This window comes from Schistocerca cancellata, chromosome 9 (assembly GCF_023864275.1).
Source record: "Schistocerca cancellata isolate TAMUIC-IGC-003103 chromosome 9, iqSchCanc2.1, whole genome shotgun sequence".
In the NCBI taxonomy this organism is placed as follows: Eukaryota; Metazoa; Arthropoda; class Insecta; order Orthoptera; family Acrididae; genus Schistocerca; species Schistocerca cancellata.
In genome coordinates, this window is record NC_064634.1 from 63,963,818 (window position 1) to 63,979,240 (window position 15,423).

The 15,423-nt window shown below is 40.1% G+C and overlaps 1 protein-coding gene across 2 annotated transcripts in view; it reads left to right on the forward strand.

Annotated features, from left to right (window-relative positions):
• The window catches only part of LOC126100510 (X-linked retinitis pigmentosa GTPase regulator-like), a 313,988-nt gene that overhangs the window by 270,885 nt on the left and 27,680 nt on the right, over positions 1 to 15,423 (forward strand). For both annotated transcript variants that reach the window (XM_049911120.1, XM_049911121.1), the window contains 2 exons: positions 2,150 to 2,251; positions 5,069 to 5,151. In XM_049911120.1, the coding sequence (XP_049767077.1) occupies positions 2,150 to 2,251; positions 5,069 to 5,151 (185 nt within the window). The remainder of the gene's footprint in view (positions 1 to 2,149; positions 2,252 to 5,068; positions 5,152 to 15,423) is intronic.

The window sequence follows — 15,423 nt, forward strand, 5'->3', positions numbered from 1 at the left end:
CTGTGCAGTTCAGTGATAGTATCACTAATGATTCTAGAGTGGTGGTGCTGCCTGTCACCAGAGCAGTTATAAGTTGTTGCCACATTCCGCATGCTTCACATTCAAAACAAAGGGAACCAGTTGTGCCACTTTTGCCTGGTCAGTGCTGCCTTACTTCTGTGGTCATGTTTTGAATCCCATATTTATTCTCACAGGTCCCACTCCGAATGAATTAACACTGATTCATCATTTGTGCATTCGTATTTTGATGCCCGTGCACAAAGTGACTTCTTGTTCCGTGAATTCCACACCTTCAGTGCATCAGTTGACTGTATATGTGCTTATAGTTTTTCTGCTTCGTCCTCCTCTGCCATTGGCTCATTTGTTTCACACACCTAGTTGCTATGATGTGTGCCATTCACTTCTTTCATTGATAGGGTGAGAACAGCTCACAGAGCCTGAGGTCACCTGAAACTACAAATTTGCACCAATAAAAGTGAGTGTTAGTTTGTTCCTCTCTTCTTTCCTTCTCTTTTAATTGCTCCACACCTTTTACTAATATGAACATGTCATAGTAGTATTTGATTGCACGTTGTTTCCCTTAGCTCTATATTGTCCCCTAATGGCATCTTCCTAGACTCGTGATTCAAGTAAATAATGATAATCCTCAATTGATGGTATTAACTCTTCATTAATTGTTATGAGAAACCTCTTCCTTTCTTATAACTTGCTTGCAATACATTAATTCTTTCAGTGTTTAGATGTTCCTAAGCACTTATTAATTTGGTTATTGTTAGGCTTCAATAAAACTAAGTGTATTTATTAATGCTAATTATTTTCTGATTATTTGTATTTATTTGTGTACATAGCTACCTGTAGCTTTTCAGTCCACTTAACCACCCTTGTGGTAACACAACAAATGCAACTCCACAATACCAATCCTTGGTTATCTTCACCAAGAAAATTTATGTTATCTCCAGTATTAATGGTTTATCACTCTCTTATATTCTTTCTTCACTTCAGAATTAATTCGCCTCTCAACGAAATTCCCTTCATAATATTTTTAAGTTCTGTTACCCAGTTGTCATGCACGAAGGAATGACCGAGTCATATGGCATAAGAACTTTAGTGTTTGAGAAAATGTCTAACCAACCGTTTATTTGACAAACTTTGATCTGTGTGCCTTTCTAAGATAATCAAACTTCTAACTTCCAATAATCAGAAGTAACTCTCATAGCAAACTTTGCTTCAGAGTAAATAAAGTAATTAGAATCCTCTGGCTTATTTTATTTCAAACTACAATAATACTTCAGACAAGTCAAGTTCATTAATTAAAACCTGGTGCCTGCCAATGTTGCTTCAACATAGTTGCCTGCATAACTGAAGTATCATTGACTATTCTTCAAAATTAATTTTGTTACTTTGAGTGTGCATATCATTAAATTATATTTTGCGAATGTGCCATCCATAGTTGGAGGCCTTCTGGTTGTGGCTCCTTGGCAGTCCAAAACTGAGTAGCTATGAGATACATGCACCTGTCTCCCACTGCAACCTTGGTAGCACACCATCACTTCTCCAGCACCCAGAGACCTCTGAAACATCACCCAAACAAACTGTCAGAAATAGCTATTCTAACATAAAGTCATTCAACAATTAATTACTCAAATTAACACTGAATGCAATTATTTCAAGCCACTAATTACTCAAATTAACACTGAATGCAATTGTTTCAAGCCACACTCAGCTGTATACCTCTTTGACATTGTATGTGATAGCATTTGGAATGTAATTTACACACACAAATTTGGTGCCCTCGCAATGTGTCTCTTAAAATGTCTTATAAGAAGAAGACTTGTTACCTTTTGTTGATTATTTATACATGCAGTGAACATCTTATACTCTTAGGCAAAGGTCCCGAGTTCGAGTCTCGGTTCGGCACACAGTTTTAATCTGCCAGGAAGTTTCATATCAGTGTACACTCCACTGCAGAGTGAAAATCTCATTCTGGATCTTATACTCTTACTCTAATTTATGATTTTTATCTCTTTCAGAGGAGTTATGTGTACCTGCTTTCAAGTTTGAACTTTTTGTTACTTATAATTTCTATGTACAAAAAATTAACATTATTATTATATTGAAATATAATCTTCATTGATAATTGTTTGAACAGAAAGCAAAATTGCCAGATTCTTCAGCAGCATGCATCTGAAGAGATCACAGTCTTTGAAAGAAGAGAACGGCCCACAGCCTTTGGCTCAGGACCATGGAAGAAGTAAGTAAAAGAGACAAAACTGGAATCATTTTCATAATCAGAAACTGATTTTTTAATGTAGAGTACCAGAGCGAGAAATTGTGATTTAGAAGTGTGATAATAATAATGCAGTACCATAAGGAAGCTTTCACTTGTTCAGTGTAAAGTGCCCTGAATGAATCTTTTATCCTGCAGTACAGTACACACCATTTTCAGTCTTGCTGCCAGATTAAGACTATGCTGAAACTAAAAAGTCCAAATTGCAATTTATTTTCATTGTACTGGCTGTAACTGGTTGCAGGTATAATAACGATCATCAGACCAAGATTCCAGACTACATTAGGAGACAGTTCCTGAATCCACTGTGTCATACCATAAGGTATCTGTCATCAATACCTTATGGTATTACACAGTGCTCCTCATGCAGCCTCGCAGGCGCTCAGTGGCCAACGCGGCACTATGTTGTAGATTTTTTTTACATTGTTGCATCCTTGAGCCCCCGTTCAACAGATGTACGTCTAGCGATTGGTAGCTGACGCTACAGATCAGACTTTATTAATAATTATAGTAGAGGGTTACATCACCAGGCACAATATGGTAAGAGCCTCAGTTTCAACGGTGATTATGTAGAAAAATAGCTTAAGAGTGTACCTTTAAAATGTATGTTTTTCCATGTTGTTAATTTTTTATTTCAAAATGTCTGTTACTCTCTCGATAGCCCTCATACCATTAAGTGATTTTCTTTATATTATAGACCATTGATAATGCCTAATATGTATTGGTGAAACACATTTGGTAGACACAAATAAGACATTCACTTGCAAAAGATGGAATTTTTTATCAGTATGAAGCAGCATAATTGAAGGAGCAACTGAGTACAAATGCCCACATATATTAACAATATAAATATAAATTTCTATACAAAGAGCAAACTAGCCTTACAATTAACCAACAAACCAAATCTGCATGGCAAGTGGTAGCGGTTTGGCATCCAGAAAATCTTTTGCCAGAACTGTGACTACTTCCATGTTGGACTAATTGACAGGAATTTTTGCGCAAGATTCAAGGAACACTTTGCTGCGTTACATATCAAACGAAATAAGTCAGAAGTTGCTGACCATCTACTGAAAACAGGCCATAAAACAACTTTTGAACATACTTGAAAATAGTGCATGCCCAACCAGAAGGCTTCACTTCAGAAACTTTAAAAATACAGAAGCATCTCATATCGTATCCTCAGTCCATCTTGAATGAAAATGTATTCAGTGGAGTCCTAAAATATACATACACACCTGGTTACAGTTGAGGGTTCATTACTAACAAACTCTCTTAACGTGTCATCTTAATGAACAGTTATTGCGTACTGTATAAATGTATTTTGCATGTTGTATTGCTGAACAGTATACTAGTATTTATTCCTGTTTGCAGTCAGTAATAGTAACTTTCATGTTTAATTTCAACTCTGGATAAGAATATATGATATGATTACTTTTTTGTAGAATATTTAAGTAAAAAATTGTATAATGATCAAATTTTATTGTGTTACGCAGGAGTTAGTTGTTGTCTTTGTACTCATACGCCCCTCCCCCCCCCCCCCCCCCCCCCTACACACACACACCATAATCTAGAATACATAAGTTTTAGTCATATATGGTATGGATAACCATCAATTCTCTAGGATATAGGAAGTTTTTAGTGTCTCCTATGAAAATTAATTCTTGTGATATGACATGTCTTGAATCTGACAAACTCATTTATATAAGAAATGGCAATTTTAGAGTCTTACGCCCACTGGAAAAATTTCTGTGGATAATCGTGTTTGTAGTAGTGGAATATTCATGCAATCTGTCACAGAAATCTGTAGTATTGTATTTGAAAATTGTGTGTTGGTAAACACTGTAAATGAGATGTGGAAGTTACTTCACTGCAATGTATTATATACAATGGAAGCGTGTGTGTGTGTGTGTGTGTGTGTGTGTGTGTGTGTGTGTGTGTGTGTGTGTGTGTTTTCCACCACAACTTCACATATTCCACTTATGAATCCCTCTGAAACTTGTTTCTAGCCTGGTGACAGGGTACTGAAGATACTTCAGTTGTGATGATTCCATGCTTTGAAATGTGCATTATTGAAGTAAAAATGTAGTTATATGAATATAATAGAGGGAAACATTCCACGTGGGAAAAATATATCTAAAAACAAAGATGATGTGACTTACCAAACGAAAGTGCGGGCAGGTCGATAGACACACACACAAACATACACACAAAATTCAAGCTTTCGCAACAAACGGTTGCTTCATCAGGAAAGAGGGAAAGACGAAAGGATGTGGGTTTTAAGGGAGAGGGTAAGGAGTCATTCCAATCCCGGGAGCGGAAAGACTTACCTTAGGGGGGAAAAAGGACAGGTATACACTCGCACTCTCTTTGCCTTTACAAACGTCTGCTTGTGTCTGTGTATGTGCGGATGGATATGTGTGTGTGTGTGCGAGTGTATACCCGTCCTTTTTCCCCCCTAAGGTAAGTCTTTCCGCTCCCGGGATTGGAATGACTCCTTACCCTCTCCCTTAAAACCCACATCCTTTCGTCTTTCCCTCTCCTTCCCTCTTTCCTGATGAAGCAACCGTTTGTTGCGAAAGCTTGAATTTTGTGTGTATGTTTGTGTTTGTTTGTGTGTGTGTCTATCGACCTGCCAGCACTTTCGTTTGGTAAGTCACATCATCTTTGTTTTTAGATATAAAAATGTAGTTAAAAAGACAGGAAATGAGCTTTATTATTAAATAAAAAAGATGCAAATTTTTAAAACTGATTACTTTTGTGATAAAAGTTTGTTCATTTTAGCTCAAACGGGTGGTGGTGGTGATGCGAGCAAACTGGAGAATATAAAAAAACCGAACATGGTTCATTTTGGCAGTCAGCGGAAGGTATGTTAATTTATGTACATGAACTCGCTGTATTACAGGCATCTGGTTAAAACTTCTTAGTGTTAAGATTCCATACAAGATTTCTTTTTTTTATTCTGATATTTTCATGTGCCTAAAGTGGACTTTTTGCAAACATGTTTAAATTCTTGGCTATAGTTGAAAGCATGACTCCGATGAAAAACAAAGTTAAGATAAGAAAATGTGTACCCCTGTACAATGATTTTTATAGTTAAACATTTAAGGTGGCTCCCCTCCATTAAATTTCAGTGAATGTGTCTGTAAATTTCAAACAATGGAAAATCTAGGATGGACTGTAACAGTGTTATGAAAAGGAAGGTTGCTACCTACCATATAGTGGAGATGCTGAGTCCCAGATAGGCACAAAAAAAGACAAATCTTTTGGCCAGCAAAGCCTTAATCAAAAACAGGCAAAACACACACACACACACACACACACACACACACACACACACTTACACACACATGACTGCAGTCTCTGGCAAATGATGCCACACTGCAAGCAGCAGCATCAGTGCATGATGAGAGGGGTGACTGGGTGGGAGTAAGGAGGAGGCTGGAACAGGGAGGGGGAGGGATGTAGGGTGGGGGTGGGGTACAGTGAAGTGCTGCTGGGGACCATGTAGGGGTGAGGTGGAATGAAGGCAGGGCAGCTATGTGCTATCAGGGGGGGGGGGGGGGGGGGGTGAAGTAAAAAGACAGCGTGCAATGGTGGAATGAGAACTGTGTGTGCTGGAATGGGAACAGGGAAGGGGCGGGGTGGATGGGGGAGGACAATGACTGACTAAGGTTGAATCCAGGAGAGTTATGGGAACATAGAATATACTGCAGCAAAAGTTCCCACTTGCACAGTTCAGAAAAGCTGTGAACCAGTCACTGAAATGAAGGATGTTGTGTTGGGCAGTGTGCTCAGCAGCAGGGTGGTCCACACGCTTCTTGGCCACAGTTTGTCGGTGGCCATTCATGCTTGTTGATTGTTATCCCCACATAGAATGCAACGCAATGGTTACAGCTTAGCTTGTAGATCACATGACTGGCTTCACAGGTAGCCTTGCCTTTGATGGGATAGGTGATGTTTATGACTGGACTGTAGTAGGTGGTGATGGGAGGATGTATGTGACAGGTGTTGCATCTAGGTCTATTGCAGCAATATGAGCCATGAGGTAAGGGGTTGGGAGCAGGGGTTTTGTATGCATGGATGAGTATATTGTGTAGGTTTGGTGGATGGCAGAATACTGCTGTGGGAGGGGTGGGAAGGATAGTGGGTAGAACATTTTTGATTTCAGGGCATGACAAAGGGTAGTTGAAACCCTGGCAGAGAATGTAATTCAGTTGCTCCAGTACTGGGTGGTACTGAGTTATGGGGGGAATGTTCCTTTGTGACCAGATGATGAGACTTCGGGAAATGGTGGGAGACTGGAAAGACAAGGCACAGGAGATTTTTATTTTTGTACAAGGTTGGAAGGATAATTGTGGTCTGTGAAGGCTTCAGTGAGACCCTCCATATATTTTGAGAGGAACTGTGTGTCACTGCAAATGTGATGACTACAGGTGGCTAGGCTGTAAGGAAGGGACTTCTTGGTCTGGAATGGGTGGCAGCTGTCGAAGTAGAAGTATTGCTGGTGGTTAGTAGGCTTTATATGAACAGAGGTACTGTTGTAGTCATCTTTGAGTTGTAGGTCAACATCTAGGAAGATGGCATGTTGGGTTGAGTAGGACTAGGTGAAGCAAATGAGTGAGAAGTTGTTGAGGTTCTGGAGGAATGTGGATAGGGTGTCCTCACCCTCCATCCAGATCGCAAAGATGTCATCAATGAATCTGAACCAAGTGAGGGGTTTAGTATTTTAGGTGTTTTAAGGAGGATTCCTCTAGATGGCCCATAAATGGGTAGGCATAGGATGGTGCCATGCGGGTACCCATAGCCGTATTGCGGATTTGTTTGTAGGTAATGCCTTCAAAGGAGAAGTAATTGTGGGCGAGGATATAGTTGGTCATGGCGACTAGGAAGGAGGATGTTGGTTTGGAATCCTAGGACATTGGGAAAGGTAGTGTTCAATAGCGGTAAGGCTATGGCCATTACAGATGTTAGTGTAAAGGGAGGTGGCATCAGTAGTGACGAGCAGGGCACCGTGTGGTAAAGGGACAGGAACTGTGGAAAGTCAGTGGAGGAAATGGTTGGTACCTTGTATATAGAAGGGTAGGTACTGGGTAATAGGTTGAAGGTGTTGGTCTACAAGAGCAGAGATTCTCTCAGTGGGGGCACAGTAACCAGCCACAATGGGTCGTCCTGGGTACTTGGGCTTATGGACTTTAGGAAGCATGTAGAGGATAGGAGTGTGGGGAGTGGTATGGGTAAGTAGAGAGATGGACTGCAGAGAGAGGTTTTGGGATGGGCCTAAGGATTTGAGGAGTGTCTGAAGATCCTGCTGGATTTCTGGAATAGGGGCATTCTGGCAAGGTTTGCAGGTGGATGTTTCGGACAGCTGGGGGATTCCTACTGCCAGGTAATCTTTGTGGTTCAAAAACACAGTGGTGGAGCCTTTGCCCACAGGTAGGATTATAAGGATGGAATCAGTTTTTAGATGGTAGGTCCTTCCCAACAACACCAGCTGTTCTGAATTGCACAGGTGGGAACTTCCCCTGCAATATCACCTACATTCCCATAACCCTCCTAGCCTCAACCCTCTTTAGTCATTGTCCTCCCCAATTCATCCCCTTCTCTGTTCCCATTCCAGCTCACACAGTCCTCATTCCGCCTGCGCACTCAGGCTTTTTACTTCTCTCCTTTTCCACTATCCTCCACCCCCACCTCCCCCTGCCCACAGTCTAACCTCCTGACTGCACATAGCCGCCCTATCCTCTCCACCTCGTCCCTGCACACTACCCAGCAGCACTTCACTGTCCCCCACCCCTACCCTACATCCCTTCCCCTCCCCACACCAGTCGCCACTCCCATCATGCACTGGTGCTGCTGCTCGCTGTGTGGCTTCAGGCGTTATCGTGGAGTAGCATCACTTCACACAGTCTTCCTGGTCATTGTTCTTGGGTTGAGTCTGCAAGATGTGTCAGTTGTTGACAGCAAATGTCAGCAGTGATGATTGACCTTGGAGAAGCAATTCATAGTACACCACACCGGGACTTTTCCTCTAGATGCATAACATTAACTTTTTTGGATGTATGCAGGTCTTTGTACAAGCAGCTGCTGCTTTGTTTGGGCTAAATGATTCCTTTATTTTCCTTATGTTAGCACAAAGACACCATTACTCCTATCACATGATAGGAATGGTTGGTGTTTTTCACTAACCAATTGATGATGAGCAGACAGAGCTGCACATTTGGCTACCCACTGATTTTTGTGATTTTGGCTTAGAGAATGCAGTACCCGTACACCCAAATTTTGAGCCTTACCCATTTTATACAAGTGTTGCATTATGGTGGAATGCTGGTAATTCGTCACAGTTCCCAGTTCTCAAGTACACTGACGTGGATCATTGTGGATTAATGCCTTTAAATGATCTTCATCACACCCTGAAGGTCTTCTTGAACATGGAGGGTCACTAATGTCAAAATGATCATCCTTAAAACAAAAAAACTAATTTCTTGCTTTGCTCTGTCCAATGGCATTATCCCCATATGTGGTACAAATGTTTCTGGCAGCCTCCTCTGCTCTTACCCGTCTGTTCAAGTTAAACAGAAGAATATGTCAGAAATGTTCTGATGTCTCCGTTTGATACTCCACATTCTAGCATCTATCTCCGAATGACAATATGATCAAACAATGGAAACTCCAGGTAGGAATAAGAACAATATCGTCAAAGATAGATTGCTTCTTAGCGTAAAGAAGACATGTCAAGTTGCAGACAGGCACGATTAAAAGACTGTCACATATAGCTTTTGGTCACAGCCATTGCCAGTAAAGAGATACGCACACAGACGCATGCGCATGCACAGCCACTAGCTCTCTGGTCGTGTGTGCATGAGGTGTGCTTGCTTGTAGCACACAGGTGCATTAGTCTTGGTTGTAATGAGGAAGTCACATATGGGAAATACGGTAAAGCCGCCCACAACGGAGTAAGTTGTTGCTCTCCTCTAATGTGTGTCAACTTCTCTGGGGCTCAGCCTGTGTGTAGTAGGGACTGCAGTGTCTTCCTTGAAGAATGAAAAATCCGAGAGATAAAAACAACAAAACACATCCCTTATGATGAAGCCAAAAAGATACACAAGGCCATGCAGACACCCACATTGCTGCTTCCTCTGATTCCGTTCTTTAACAGCCAGTCCAGAAATCCAGTGCCACTACACAAACAGTGGTTGCTAGTTTCAGCAGTAGTACCAGTGTTTGTCAATTTATTTGTGCTGCTGCAGTTACTTTGAAGCCTGCCCCTCACCCCAGAACTACAGGAAAGGTCATGGTTGTTGACATTGTGGAACTTCCTGTCCCTCCAAAGATCAAGTCTTGTCCACTTTCATGGTTGTGTCTCCAAAGCCACCTCCTCGAAGGTGAAGAATTACCTACTGCCGGTGAAAGAAGTATACAGTGTAACGAAGTCGATGTCATCCTGCCTGAAGCCCCTCTCAAATCTTCTTCAGAGGCGATGGACCTTGAGAGTGGGACTGGAGCAATCATCTTGCCCCAAGACTGAACCTCCACCAACTATGGGCTCCCCTCGATGGCAGAAAGTAAGGGTGGTTTGAAAGGTTCTCAGAATCACCACGAGAGGTCAACACTAGTGCAACGAGTTGTTCACGAGATATTCATTGGACTGTTGCCTGTAAACACATGCCATGTCAGTGTTCTCGGAAGAGAACTGTGGCAGTGACATGGCTCTGTTGTTGTTCCCATGTAATAATTTGCGAAGATGGAAAAAATCGAGATCCAAGCAGTGATTCAGTACTTTGTAAAGAAAGGTATGAAAGCAAAGGACATTCATGCCGATTTCCAAAATACACTGGATTTCCAAAATACACTGGGGGACTCTGCTCCTTCATATTCAACTGTTGCCAAGTGATCAAATGAATTTAAATTTGGTCAGGAGAGCTTAGATGATGATCTACAAAGTGGTCAGCCAAGATGTGTCACTACTCCAGAAATCATTGCAAAAGTGCACAAAATGGTCATGGAGGATCGCCATTTGAAAGTGCATGAAATTGCTCACACTTGCCAGATGTCATCTGAAAGGGTATGTCACATTTTAACTGAAGAATTAGAAATGAAAAAATTATCCGCAAGATTGGTGCCATGATTCTCGACGCCGGATCAAAAACACATGAGAATGGACATATCGGAACAATTTTGGCCCATTTTAGGAGAAACGAATAAGATTTTTTGCACTGGTTTGTGACCACAGATGAAACTTGGGTGCACTACTATACCCCAGAGACAAAACAATTGTCAAGGTAGTGGAAGCATGCTGATTCTCCACCACCAAAGAAACCAAAGACAATTCCTTCGACGGTAAAGTTCATGGCATTAGTGTTCTGGGCTTCTAAGGGGGTTCTGTTTGTAGATTATCTCCCCACTGGGCAATCAGTTACTGGAAAATACTATGCTAACCTCCTGGACAAGCTGCAACAAAAGTTGTGCGAAAAAAGGCCAGGTTTAGCAAGGAAGAAAGTCATATTCCATCAAGACAGTGTGCGCCTTGCACATGTGCCGTCACCATGGCAGAATTACACAAACTAAGGTATGAATTGTTGCCACACCCACCTTATTTACTTGATATGGCTCCCTCAGGCTTCCATCCCTTCCGAAAACTGAAAAGAAATTTTTTCTTGGTGGATGAAGATTCACTTCAAGCAAAGAATTGATAGATGGAGTTGGCAACTATTTGGCAGGCCTGGAGGAAACTCATTTTTGAGATGGGATCAAGGCACCGGAAGATCATTGGACCACGTGCATTAATCTACAAGAAGACTACATTGAAAAATTAAAAAAGTTTCAGTAATGTGTTCAGGACATGTGAAGGAACTGAAAATTCTAGCACAGGAATGCCCCCTGTGCTTGTGTTAGAAGGAAATGCTTTTTAAAGTGTTTGGTGCCCCTGTACTGTGGGGCTAAATGCTCTATCACAAGGATTACCTGACTCAGGAAAGGGCCAAGGAGGGGTCGCTGTGGTTGTCAGTAAAGCACACCACTCCACTGCTCTCCCCAGGCTACCAACCTGCAAGCAATTGCCATTGAAATTCATTTGTGTCAGAGGATCACTGTTTGCTCCCTGTATCTACCTATGCGAGATGCAATAGACTCTGAGGCTCTCATCAGATCTTATGTAACAACTCTCCCCGACCATTTCTTCTATTGGAAGACTTCAATGCCCATCATGTTTTGTGGGGCTCAACCTCTACTTCCTCTCGGGGTTTAGAGAGCCTTGTGATGTCTCACGAGCTGGGCATCCTGGGTCGCAAAGGCCGGGGCTCGGCACATAATTAAGGGGAGCAAGAAGAGGTCATGGCATGCATTTCTGGACTCCATCAACCATTCCACTTATTCTACAGAAGTATGGGAAGCCATCCAGAGGATTTCTGGTAAACACAGTCATTTACCCATAGCAGCAGTGATGAATCAGGGTTATCTCCAAACAACGCCTAGAGACATCACTCAGACGATGGTAGAGCATTTTGCTGTGATACTTAATTTTTAGTTTCTTGTATGTCACTTACAAAATAAACAATATTGAATCCTAAATGTCCATCTGTTTATCTGTGCTAGCACAATAATACTTCAACAGACAACTTTCAAGAGAAGAAGTTTGCGCCGAAAATCTGTGTGTAAGCTTAGCATTACATTTAGAGCACATAAACACAATAAAATTACCCTATGAACACCCCAGAATCAAATAATTAAGGTTATAACACCACAACAGCATGTACGTAGCTTGTACAATCAAATACTATGTTTGGTTTATTGCGTATCATACTCCAACAGAGCAAATAGTCCTGTCACGGTCACCACGTATAACACCACTGTCCGCTACTGCTATACGATAACCATGAACTTGGAGCTGGGTCGTAAAGTAAAACTATCTTATTAAAGCAACAGAGCAGTGTGACCCTCTGAGAGGAATTTTACTATGTTGACCGTGTTGTACCTAATGGAGGTGGCTTATCGGAAGTGAAAGTCAGAATTACGTAAATATTTTAACAGTAACAAACAATGTTTTACCTATCTACACTGTTCAAAGAAAAAAAAAAAAACGGTCGCCAGCCTAATTAGGCAATAGAATGATTGATATTCTTCTTCAAGAAAATAAGTATGAGTAACTTTAACAGACAAACACAACCTATACTTTACCACACACGAGTGCAATGAACTCTGGCATCTGAATACAGTATGTTCAGGTTAAGGTTGGAGCGAACAAATAAGAACAAACTATTTGCATAAATATAACCTTATAACACTACACACTATTACTTTTATGGTTTATTCAAACTGAATGGTCTTTATAACATTACTATTAATATTCACAGTAGAATCATAAATTGGACATTCAGTATTACTTTTCACACATTTTCCTAGCTGACATAAAATTGCAAATTTAGTTCACTGCAAAATTATGAACTGATCACAGGTTAATTCTCTCTCAACTAAATACTATTCTATTTAGAATGAAAGTTAAATGGAATTCACCAACAGGTTACTTCTCACTGTCTTTTGAATAAAGAAATTATTGTTTTCATAAATAGTGGTCTCTCTCTATTAACTGTTATTTATCATGAGCACATATGATAAACTGTGGATCTGAGCATAAAGGATAAACTGTGGATCCTATTACACTATTAATATGCACTTTCAATACATAAAAGAAACCAGTGCTTAGCAAGCATGAGTATATAACTTTCCACAATTTCAGTTTTCCACTTTTACTACAGTAAGAGACAAAATTAACATATTTGTAAGATACTGACTCAGCTTCTGCGATTTACAACAGGCAGCATAGTGATCATTTCCTAAGCAAAACTTTATAAGCCTCAGTCTTAAGAACTTTTGATTTTGAAGTTGGCAACAACATATTAATAAGCAGTTTTAATAGGAAAATTATTTTCAGCAAGCATCATTTACTTTAACTCACTCTCTTGCCACATTAACTTTAACTTTCTTTCAATAACTGACACTCAGTAAGCACTTTAGTGTGGGAGGGAGCCTAAGTGGATATGTGACTGAGGATAAATCACAGTAAGTACAAAAGTTCAGTTAAAATTTACCTTGTATTTGAGTACACTAAACATCCAATGAGCTGATCCTTCACTGTACATTACTATAGCATTCCATTACCATTATTGCACAGTGTGGTGGCAGTTGCATGTTGGTAGGTGGATTTGCAGGTAGAATTGCCTGAATCTGTCATTTCTTGCTGGTGATGATAGACATCAATTCCAGAATAGCTCCAGGTCTTTATCCATCCATCCGAGGCATTGGAAAGTGGCATGGAAAGCCTCTCTCGGCACCAGCACAATATGCAGCTTTTACATGAGTAGTTGACAGTTTGGTAGCTCGTCCCTGACTGACTCTTGGTTCCACCTTTTCTACGTAGGCCAACCACAATTCGTGCATGCTACTCAGTTCCGTTCCCTAGGGAAACCACAACACCTTTTACATATGACATAACTAAGAACCCTAAGTGAAGGTCAGCAGTTTACATAACAGCAAACAAACATTTTAAATAAAACAGAACATTTGCATATATTGGTAGTTCTACATAAAGTTATTTAAATAAAATTATTTACTTTTAAAGATAACCAAAGCGATTATATGAGGAAGACAAAAGATCATTTGCTCATATTGTGCATATTACAGATATTACACTTCATTACAGTATCGAATTAATTGTACACTAATTACAGAAGATCAACGATGGGATGTTGAACAAAATAGAAAGCTAAATGAATCAACAAAAGGTATGTAATGTCTAAGCTATGGTGTTACAAGGTTTCCTAATACTTTTCGATGGTTTCTGAATAATCTCTATATACAAAAGGCAATGTCCTGACTGGCTGACTCATCATCACTCAATCCAAACAGTTAAGGATAGAAACTTGAAATTTGGAGACAATGTGGACCTTATACTTTAGGGGTCGTTTAAGAATGGATTTTGTGAAATTCCTGCCCTAAGGGGGTGATATAGGGGATTAAGGGTTTTTTGAAAATATATCATTATCAAAGAACTGCTAAAGTGTTTTTAAAGCTACATCTATGACATCTCGGTTACAAATAAAAAAAATACGTTTTTCAGTGTTTTTGGAAATTGAACCCCTAAGGGGGTGAAATAGGGGATGAGATTTTTTATGAAAATATTTTGCTATGAAAGCATTTTTAAAGCTTAATGTGTGAAAACTTAAATTTGGCTTCTCAGTTAGAAATAAAAAATATATGTTTGATTTTTGAAATTCAACCCCTATGGCGGTGAAAGGGGGATGAACATCTTTATAGAAATATTTCATTGTGCAAGCATTTTTTAAGCTAAATCTATGAAAATTTGTATCTGACATCTCTGCCCAAACTCTTTGCCTCTGTATATGTCTGCTTGTGTCTGTATATGTGTGGATGGATATGTGTGTGTGTGTGTGCGAGTGTATACCCGTCCTTTTTTCCCCCTAAGGTAAGTCTTTCCGCTCCCGGGATTCGAATGACTCCTTACCCTCTCCCTAAAACCCAAATCCTTTCGTCTTTCCCTCTCCTTCCCTCTTTCCTGACGAAGCAACCGTTGGTTGCGAAAGCTAGAATTTTGTGTGTATGTTTGTGTTTGTTTGTGTGTCTATCGACGTGCCAGTGCTTTCATTTGGTAAATCACATCATCTTTGTTTTTAAATATATTTTTCCCACGTGGAATGTTTCCCTCTATTATATTCGTATTTGGCTTCTCTGTTACAAATAAAACATATGCAGGTCACCATTTTTGGAAATTCAACCCTTAAGGGGGTGAAACAGGATCAGACTGATTCACTGACTCACCATCGCCAAGCTCAAACTGCTAAGAATAGAAACTTGAAGTTTGGAGAGGAAGTGGATCTTATACTGTAGTCCTCATTTAAGAAGGGATTGTTGAAAATTCCACTCCTAAGGAATAAAATAGGGGAGGAAAGGCTTTTTGAAAAAATATCACTGTTAAGGGAATTTTTAAACTAGAATTCTGAAACCTGATATTTGGTTTATCTGTCAGAAAATAAAAAATACATGTTTCAGCATTTTTGGAAATTCAACCACTAAGGGGTAATATAGTGGGTGAAAGCTTTTTTGAAAATAAATAATTGCTAAAG